This window comes from Pagrus major, chromosome 4 (genome assembly GCF_040436345.1).
Source record: "Pagrus major chromosome 4, Pma_NU_1.0".
Classification (NCBI taxonomy): Eukaryota; Metazoa; Chordata; class Actinopteri; order Spariformes; family Sparidae; genus Pagrus; species Pagrus major.
In genome coordinates, this window is record NC_133218.1 from 28,577,654 (window position 1) to 28,587,583 (window position 9,930).

The following is a 9,930-nucleotide window of genomic DNA, read 5'->3' on the forward strand; positions in this document are numbered from 1 at the left end:
GTCAGGCTCTCCCAGCCAGCTATAATATTTAGCTGGCTCAACAGCTTTGTGGCTAACGTGTACGTGAGTTTAGAGCTGTTTATATAGAATTTAATGCTGGCAAAGTGCACGTCCTGTAAACACCTACCAGTTCACAGAGCACGGAGGAGACAATCACGTCACAGACTGACAGATGATTAACAGTTTACAGTCAGAAATGTTGTGCACTCTTAGTTTAAGTTGTAATGGTGGTTTCTGTTTTACCAACATTTAGAGATGAGGCCAAGACACCTGAAAGATTACATTCTTGACATTTTGAAGACATGATAAAAAAAAAAGATGATTCAATTGGGGATTTTGGGGGTCATGACGATGAACAGACCGTGTCCGACTTTGATTTACCCTTCCTATGAGAGAGTTTAAAATACTCGTCGATCATCTAAATAGTTGGCAGTTATCCATTAATTGTTGCAGCTCCAAATGAAATAACATTTTTAAGATGACGTACATGACATTCAATAATGTTTTGACAAAAGTGCACATTGATCTGTGTCCTTGTTTTCAAAGATATGGGAGAACAGTGTTGTGTTGTTGTCCAGTCTTACAGCATAGTGTAGACGACAGAAATAGCTGCTCATTTGGCTTGTTTCAACTCTACAATGATGTCATGTTATATAAAAAGGATCTAATTGTTAAGCTTCAAGTTGCAAAAAAATAAAAAAATCAATAATAAATAGACACAAATTCATAAACAAACACACATTTAGCTGTTCTGTATACATCAGACTAGACTGCTTTTGGTTTGGTTATGAAAATCAAAACAAAAATCTAAATCAGACAACAGTGTCTCTCAGCAGATTCATACCATCACTTATCTCCTGTACACCTCAACGATTTAATACAGAATTTGAGCTTTTCCCCAAAAACTCTGGTAATGATACTGATTCAGAAATGACATGTTGTCTCGGAGCTCGATGTGTGAGGAGTGCCTGTCTTCATGATGTGTCCTTTTCACTCTCAGCCTCTCATTTGGTCCTCCTCATTCAGTGTAGAAGTAGATATTTTCAAAATAAAGCATCTCAAGGAACTCTCCGATCCATCTTTCAGGTCTTAGGTCTTCACTGTGGATTACTCCATCTCTTTCCTTTAAGCAAGGAAAAAAAACTCCCTTTGTGTTTCTCAGTGGCTTTCAAATCTCCCTCTCCTCTGGAAAGTTCTGCTTTCCTGGAGCTTTTTTTTCTCCCTCACCTCTGACTGGAGTAAAGCCAGTCGTTTTTCTAGCCACTGACCTCACCTCCTGATTTCTCCCTCATCCTCATCCACTGGTCTGTCCGCCCTGTCCTCTCAGCGAAGCGCTCGTTGCTGTTCTTCTTGTAGAAAGGCCTGTTTCTCCATCAGTTTTCTGAACAGCCCCTGCCTGTTGCCTAGCAGCTCTGTGTGCTGGCCACACTCAACCACACGCTGCTGGTCCAGTACAGCGACGGCATTTGCATTCTGGATGGTGGACAGACGGTGAGCGATGATCACGACTGTCCTGCCTGTTGATTGGTCAAGAAGAGCAGGGTACAATAAAACAGTAGAAACAAAGAATCTCAGGAGTAAAGAAACAAAACAATTCGTCATTAAGTGGAACTAATTTGAAAGACAAAGACAGAGAGAGAGTTTTTACCTTCCATTAGACGCTCCAAGGCTTCCTGGACCAGGAACTCATTCTCAGCATCCAAGGCACTGAGGAAAGAGACTTGTTTGGGATTGTCTTCAACAAAATGACCTAAGATGTGTCTTTAACTAGCACAATAACATACTGTTTCTGAAGGGGGTAATATCACAATTTCCAAACAAATTTCTAAAACAAATTTTAATTCGTGTCTCAGTCTTTCTCACCTGGTAGCCTCGTCTAAAAGCAGGATCTTAGGATTCTGTGGAGAGTGAACAAAAATAGGTTTCATGCAAAAAAGAAAGCAGAGACCAGAGTGTAGATGCTGCTTCAACAGGTGATTTTAGTGACCAGAAAGATTAGATACTGATGAACACAAGAACATCCACTTCCTGTCATTATTGCCTGGTTAACTCACAACAAATGATATGTGCAGATGACAGGTATGACCAGAGTTGTGCTCTCTCCTGAAACAGTAAAAAGAGTATGTTGTTGTACTCACCCTGAGCAGAGCTCTGGCTATGGCTATCCTCTGCTTCTGACCACCTGAGGAACAAAACGTACAACTTAACCCTGTACACACAAGACACACGCTTCCAGTGAAGTAAACAAGTGCACATCACATTTCTGTCGAGTCTCTGATTGTGTCTCACCTGACAACAGCACCCCCTTCTCCCCCACTACAGTGTCAAATCCTTGTGGAAAAGCCTCGATGAAATTATAGGCGTTGGCCACTCTGGCTGCCCTGTAGATGTCCTCTGTGGTCACAGCTTCTGGGTCCACCGCACCGTACGCTATATTATCTCTGATAGAGCAAGAAAACAGCACGGGCTCCTGGGAGAGAGGTGAGGAGAGGAGAAGGAGAATGTGAGAAAGACAGAGACGATCTTCACACAAGGGATCTGACCTGTTTATGTGTTTGCTATGAGACCTGTTGTATGAGAACATAAACAAGTAAAATATTCATCTATTACCTGGCTGACAGTCCCAATGTGACTCCTGAGCCAATAAGGATTCAGATCTCTGATGTCATGACCATCTATGGAGATGATACCTGAAGAAAAGAAGAAGTAATTTGCAGATGTCAAACAACCACCTCTTAGGTTTGTCATCATAATTTTTTGTCTGATCACTAAGCAGTGTACAGAACGAGCTCGCTCTCACCAGCGTCGGGGTCGTACAGCCTGAGCAGCAGTGACACCAGGGTTGATTTTCCAGACCCACTGGGTCCCACCACAGCCATGATGGAACCGGCTGGGACCAGCAGACTGAGGTTCTGGAAAATAGGAGCCTCACTGCGGGTGGGGTAGGCAAAGGAGACATCAGAGAACTCCAGCTGACCCTTCAGCTGGTCTGGAGGGAGCACTAGACCTTCTGTGGAGGAGCAAAGGAAGACAGAAACAACGACAGAATGATTGTTTAGTTCACTTCCGTCGATGCTCACTTCCGTTATTGTGTTGTGGTTTTCGCATTTGGTTCGACACTTCTGGGCCACCGTACAAAGACTTCTGAAGTAATACTCTCCTGCCTGTGTGAGTGTGTGTGTGTGTGAGATTGTGTGTACGCGTGTGCGTACTGACCATTCAGAGGAAACTCAGGCTTTCTGTCCAGCAGCTCCCACAGTCTGGTTCCTGCTCCAAACCCCTTCATCAGCTCAGAGTAGAATGAACTCAAACCTTCACATCAAGCAGAAATACAAAAAGCCATAAATCATCACACGAACAGTTCACACAGGTGTAAACAAAACAGATAAGGAAATTCACATCATAGGGAAAGTGCACATTTACAGTATCTATGTGTGTGTGTCACCTGCAATACTGATGCCCACCCAGAAGGTGTACATGAGGAACGATGTGAGCTCTCCCACAGTCATGTGCTGGCTGGCCATCAGAAGGCCTCCTTTGTACAGAACTGACAGGATCATGATGTTACCACTGAGACCAGTCTGAAACACACGCACACGCAAACACAAACGCCTGGTTATTTGATTACTACAACATCTGGCATCACTTATACTGATTACAGCCTATCTGGGCACCTGCTGGATAAGCCAACTGGGGAGTAGCACCACCAGTCTCTCTCTCTGTTTATATCCGTTCCATACAACAGTTCAATGAGCGAGAAATTTGAATTTCATTAGCCTGATATCATTTGAATCAATGAAACAGCCTGGGGGCCGGAGATGTAGTGAGAACTGACACCCGGCAGTACAATAGTGAAGGTGGACAGAGAAGGAAATATTTTCAATACTCGAGTTTATTCTTCCATCAACAGACTCGGCTGCCAGATTATTAGGGACTGACACCCGGTTAAATCTAGTCTAAAACAATAGCCCAATTTTTATGGTCATTTTGAAGGCCGACATTTGTGATCTAGATGAAATGCACTGCCTCATACTGAAAGGTGTTTCTGGTAGTTTGTACACCATCACTGACATAAACAGAAGTGGACGATTAAGGCTTAATTTTATCCAACCTGAGGAACATTTTAACACATGAAAATGCATACAGATGTAGTGTTAAGGACAGGAAGAGAAAAAAAACCTGTTTTAAGCAGTAAGGCTTGGCAAGTTGTGTCACACAGTTGTTCAAACACTGCCTAAGCTCTTTAAGCGCACAGATGGGTGCATGCATTGTCTGACCCTGTATGGACAATTGGATAATACCTTTTAATGGTGAAACAGACATGTCAGGTGTTGTGGTATTGTGACAAACCTGAAAGATGACCAAAAAGCAGAAGCCTCTGTGCAACACTTTCCTAACTGTGGATTCGGTTTGCATGACTGACAAGACACACACAAACGTTGGCACAGCGATCTCTCTGGGTCTGTTTTTTTCCCCCGGTCATGTGAGTAGTGTATTTGAGTTTTGCTCTTGTGAGCTTGTGTAGTCTGTCCTCTTTTAAGTTTCCAAATCTATCAAAATCTATTTAATTTTGTCTTCCTGATTGTCCACACGATTTTTTGGGAGGACTTTTTCCTTATCAGAATCAAGGGTCTGAGAATAGAGGGCCTCAAGTCACTTGAGGCAAATTTGTCATTTTTTGATATTGGGCTATAAACATTTAATTGACTTGACACACACTTACCACTCCGAAGAAGCCAGCTCGTAGTGCAGCCTCCGTCCTGGCCAGACTGAAGACCTGGTCTGTCTTCTCCGTGTACGTGTTGACCTCTGACAGCTCTTTACCAAAAGCTCTCACTGTCCGCATGTTGCTGATACGCTCCTCTGCCAACTACACACACACACAAACAGTTTAATAAGGACTCAAAAATCAGATTATCAACATTGTAAATTCATCCTGCAAATTTAATTAGACTACCACAGGCAGTGCAGTATTCACATCAGGTATACACACAGCTAAGGGACAGACAAACAGTGTGGCTTTACTAACCACTAATAAGAGTCAGTATAAAGGAAGTTCAGTCTAAAGCATCACTGAAACTGTATAAAAAGGCAAAAACAACCAGTTTACTGGCACAAGAGTTTTGAAATCACATTTTGCCACAACTTCCTTGTTTACAACTACCACATCCTCAATGATTTGTTTTTATTAATCCCTGCACTTGATTATAAAGCCTAGTTAATACTTCTAAACTAATTATTTGATATGTGTGTATTTGTGCACTGTACCTGTGTGGCTTGTGCAAGTGCGTCCTGTGTGCGTTTGGAGATGGAGCGAAGGTATCTGCCATAGAAGATAGCAAGACCGGCCAGAGGAGGAACAATCAGTAAAACAAAGCCGGCGAGACTGGGGGACACGTAGAACTAGAGGAGGAGAGAGAAAAGACAGTAGGTAATGGAAATAGAGAGGGAGATGAGAGAGATTTCACATCTATTGGCCCTAATCAGTTATTACAGTGATTTTTTCTGTTCATTTCCTTAAAGGTTTATTACACCAGGAAACAATTTTACTTCCCTGAAAGGAGGTCATCAGACATGGAACCAGAAAAAATCCAGTTATGCAAAGGAAGTGCAAGCATGAGTTAACAGACCTGTTTCTCAACAAATATCTAATCAATGAATGCCACGAAAGTGGAGACTGGTGACAGAATATAGTCAGATGAGAGTCATTACAATTAAAAGCTAAACCACCTGCTGGCCAAAACTGTTTACAGGTGAACTCCACATGCACACACAAAATGCTTTGTTCATCCAGTACCTGCCAAAGATTGGTCAGGGTGTGGCAGTCATTCAAAGAAATCTATCCATTTCCTTGTTATTGTTACCCTGTTTCCCAACAACACTAGTTTACCAGCAGTAATGTGTAGGGAAACTCTCAGCTGACATAACAACAGCATAGCATGAAAATACGCAGACAAAAGACGTCACGCCTACTTCCTTGTACTGTCCAACTAGACATTCACACATCTACTCTACTGTTAAATGAGTGTTTTTTAAAAAACTCGGACTGTTGGTTAGCTCAAAACTACAGCCTGACCAATATAATCACAGATATATCATCAGTATCGAGTACATGCTGTCTGATATGCGCCTATACGAAAAATGAAGTTTGTTATTAAACTGTAAAAAAGCCTGCCTGCGTTAAATATCTTTGTCACAAGTGTTTGAGAACCACATTTTTTTAGGGGTAATCGCAAAAACGTGAGTAGATATCCGAATTATTGGAATTATTTACTCCCTAATATTCGTATCGGCCCCAAAAATCGAGTATTGGTCAGGCTCTACACAAAACAATAGACATACTATGGGAGAAATAAGGATTTCTGTGGCTTCTGCCCTTAGTTTTCAATAATTATCTTAAATCTGGAAGTATTTAAAAAACATCAGTAGTACAATACATTTATTCCACACAATAAATGTATCATAAAGAATGCCAGTTAATTAATTCTTCATTCAAATCTGTCGTGACTGTACGCAGCGGACCACTCTGAGGGTCGTACTCACCATCATGCTGACACCAGCAGCTGCCTGGGCGACAGCTCTCAGCCCGTCAGACAGGTTGTCGGTGATGGAGTGGCCGACCATGGCCGTGTCAGCAGAGAGGCGGTTGATTAGCTCGCCGGTCCTGCTCCTGTCGAAAAAAGCCACTTCCTGTGTGAGGATGGAGGAAAAGAGGGAGGCACGGAGATTGCGAACAATCTTTTGGCCTGAAGAGAGAAGAGGAAGGACATAAACAAAGGTTGATAATTGCACACATTTCATGACATTTTTGAGAACTTTATTTCAGGTTCCGCTTTCTGAATGGTATCTGTCATTATTTTGGCATATTGTAGAGTAAATGATTAATCAGCTGGTTAAAAGAAGCTAGACTCTGTCCAATGTTCAGAAATACACCTACCTACATCACTAATTAGTATCTTGCGTGTTTAATCCGTACACAATATTATCGTAAGGTTGTCAGGACGTCAATGCCACTGGCTGCTAGGCACCAAGAAATCATTATTACAGCATGTCTGCTTGTGTATGGATTAAACAAACATGATATGTCATGTTAATTACGTAGTGACCTTTAGAGGTGCTGGTAGGTGAATCTGTGAACTTTGTCCTGCTTCCAGTATGTATGCCAAGCTAAACTTACCATCTGCTGACTCTAGCTTCATATTTAATGCTTAATTATCTTGATTGATCTTTTCATCTTACTTTCAAAGTATTCTTTAATAATACTGTTAAATACTGTAAATAGTATTGATAAATATGACACTGAAAGTTATTGTTTCCTCCTGTTTTTCTGATCATTAAACTGATTTTTTTTTGTTTGTTTATTAATCTCACCTGTGGTCTCTATGAGGTAGACTCTGGCAGCGTTGGCAGCCCCACCGACCATGAAGACTCCAGTCAGCATGATACATAACGATGTCAGGGAGGCTACCATTGTCTCTGTTTCTGTTCCGGTGGAGTAAATGGTGTCAATCACTTTACCCAGGAAGAATGGAGCTGACATAGTTACTGCACTGGAGACAGTCAAGAAGCCCAGAGCAGCTGGTGTGGATAAAGGAGAAGACAGAAAAACAGAGAAAGTTCAGGATAAAAGCAAAAGAAACACTTTAAAACACATGGTAGTAGAAAGCAAAATACAGGGCTACAATTTATAAAAGGAAGTCTCAATTTCCAAGTTGGAAGGGATTATCCAGCTCTTTGACAGAGCTCTCCAAATGAACATTATAAACAGCTGAGCTGCAGCACGTGCCAGGTAATCAAAACAATTTGACTTATGTAGAAGTTTGTAATCTGGGAGAACCTGTCTCCAATCAAGGTTAGAGCAGGTCACAATGCAGCTCACAGCCAGTGAAAAAACATAGAAGAAGGAGGCTTGGAAACACTACAATGTCCACATGTGGTACAGTACAGTGAGGTGGACTGTTGTGACTGGTTGAGAAAAACTGACAGAAAATGGCTGTGTGCATCCAAGTGTCAAAATCACAAAGTCCATGCTCACATACGGCTGTGGTTTCAACTTGCTTAAAAAACAGGAAACGACTACTTTGGTAAAATACATGAGCAACTAGAAGCAGGAATACGATTCATGAGTTATCTTCTTCCTATACGGATTAAAAATCTATCTCCTGTGTGCTAATGCAAAATAATGCTGATCGTTTCCGCTCTAATTGTGCTGTAGGAGTGGTGGCAGGGAGCAATTTCTGTTTTTTCAAGTGCTGTATCGTAGGCAACTGGACTTGTTTCAGTTTCTTGAAGAGGTTTCACCTCTCATCCAAGAGGCTCCTTCAGTTCTAACTAACTGGAGGAGTTGGCAGGATTTTAAACTCTGTGTGGGTGGGTGCTTACAGAGTCGTTAAGGACGTGTGAGCTCTGAGTTTCAGAGTCGTTAGGGCCACTTGTGGCTCATTGTTCAAAGATTTGCCATGACCTGGATAACTGAGAACCTTCATCAACATTTCTGTTTTTTCCTCCGCATCCATACCTGGTGGTTGTGATTTTGGTGACCACAGCACTATTGTTTATATGTAGTTATTTGATCATGACTAAAAGGGCTACGTCTATGCACTGGGTCTTACGCTTGTTTGTGTCTTTCAGTTTTGTGTTGTTATCTAGATCATAATTCTCTATGAAGATCTATGAAGCTGTGGTGGTAATATTCTCACTGTGGTGGTCCACCGCTCCTGAATAAATACATGTAGAGGAAACACTGATGCTGCAGAAAGGCAGCCATGTGCACATCCTATTCTCCATCTTGGTGCATGATGAAACAGTAAGTGAAAGTACAAAAAAAGGAGAGTACTGACGCACTAAGTTAAAGCTCCACAAACTTAAAATCAAATTTAAACCCTTGTTTCAGTCCATTGAAGTCCTGAGAGCTTTAACCCAGTGTCAGACTGTATAATCATTAAAATGAAAGCCTCTAAAGTAAAATAACACAGTCTACCTGCCAGGCTCCATCTCTCCGGGCGGGCAAGTTGCAAGATCCTCCTGACATCCTCCAGGGGGACCGTGGTCGGTGTCTGGCCTCCCTCCGCGTCCTTCTGGGTCTTCACCGATTCGGCCGGTGTCGGCGTGGAGGCGGCTGAAGAGCTGGCAAAGGCAACAGGTGTGTGTGCGAGTGTCCGCGCTCGGCCTGTCGGCGAGTGTGGACAGAGTATAGACAGACCCCTGAGCGGCAGGACAGACACGGCGGCTCCGGGTGAGGAGAGAGGGAAGCCGGGAGTCGGCTGGACGGATGGTTTGACCCCGGTTGACTGCTTCTTCCTCCGGAGGGCAGCCGAGAGGGTCAGCCGGTGCTCCAGCCACAACATCCGCGGTTGTGTTAGCTTGAGTTTGGACAAATGCACTCCGTGAGTGCACCTTGACATGCGAATTAAAAGCCTCATCGTGGCGACAAGACAGATAGTTTGACAAAAAGGTGAGAGGATGTGAGTCTTCCTTAGCTGGAGTCAGTCAGTGACACTGTCGAGGTGGAGAAACATGTTAGCACCCAGCCGTGAGGTCAACGCACCACATCCATAACACTTTCAGAGATCCTTCCCGCTACATCGTCCAGTTTAGACCGTTATTGTGTGTTTTTATCTGCGCCTGACAGCCGCCTTCACCCTAATTTATCTCTTATCAGTGACCAGCTACCGACACCCCGCCTGTCACTGTCATCTGCCGCTGAATATTTGGCTGGCAGGCGGGTGAAGTGGAAACACGAGCCGCCGCAGTCGACTAACATCAACATCCACTCCGAGATATGAACGTAAATCCCCCTGGCAGTGGTCTAAAAGGGTAGAAACAGGAAAGGTGACCCTGGTTTCGGTCGCAGGTACACGCACACACACACACACATACGACTCTTCCTCCTCGACGGGGGAATTCAATGGCTGATCATGTAAGCAAACT

At 43.1% G+C, this 9,930-nt stretch overlaps 1 protein-coding gene across 1 annotated transcript; it reads right to left on the reverse strand.

Moving 5' to 3' along the window:
• Positions 1–64: 64 nt before the first annotated feature.
• Positions 65–9,843, reverse strand: abcb10 (ATP-binding cassette, sub-family B (MDR/TAP), member 10). Its single transcript, XM_073465176.1, has 14 exons — positions 8,981–9,843; positions 7,372–7,578; positions 6,544–6,746; positions 5,269–5,403; positions 4,724–4,870; positions 3,446–3,581; positions 3,217–3,312; positions 2,801–3,010; positions 2,611–2,690; positions 2,290–2,470; positions 2,139–2,182; positions 1,864–1,898; positions 1,649–1,707; positions 65–1,517 (listed from the first exon to the last, which is right to left on the reverse strand). The coding sequence occupies exons 1-14, from the start codon at positions 9,420–9,422 to the stop codon at positions 1,324–1,326; spliced, it is 2,169 nt and encodes a 722-aa protein (XP_073321277.1). The 5' UTR covers positions 9,423–9,843; the 3' UTR covers positions 65–1,323.
• Positions 9,844–9,930: the final 87 nt, after the last annotated feature.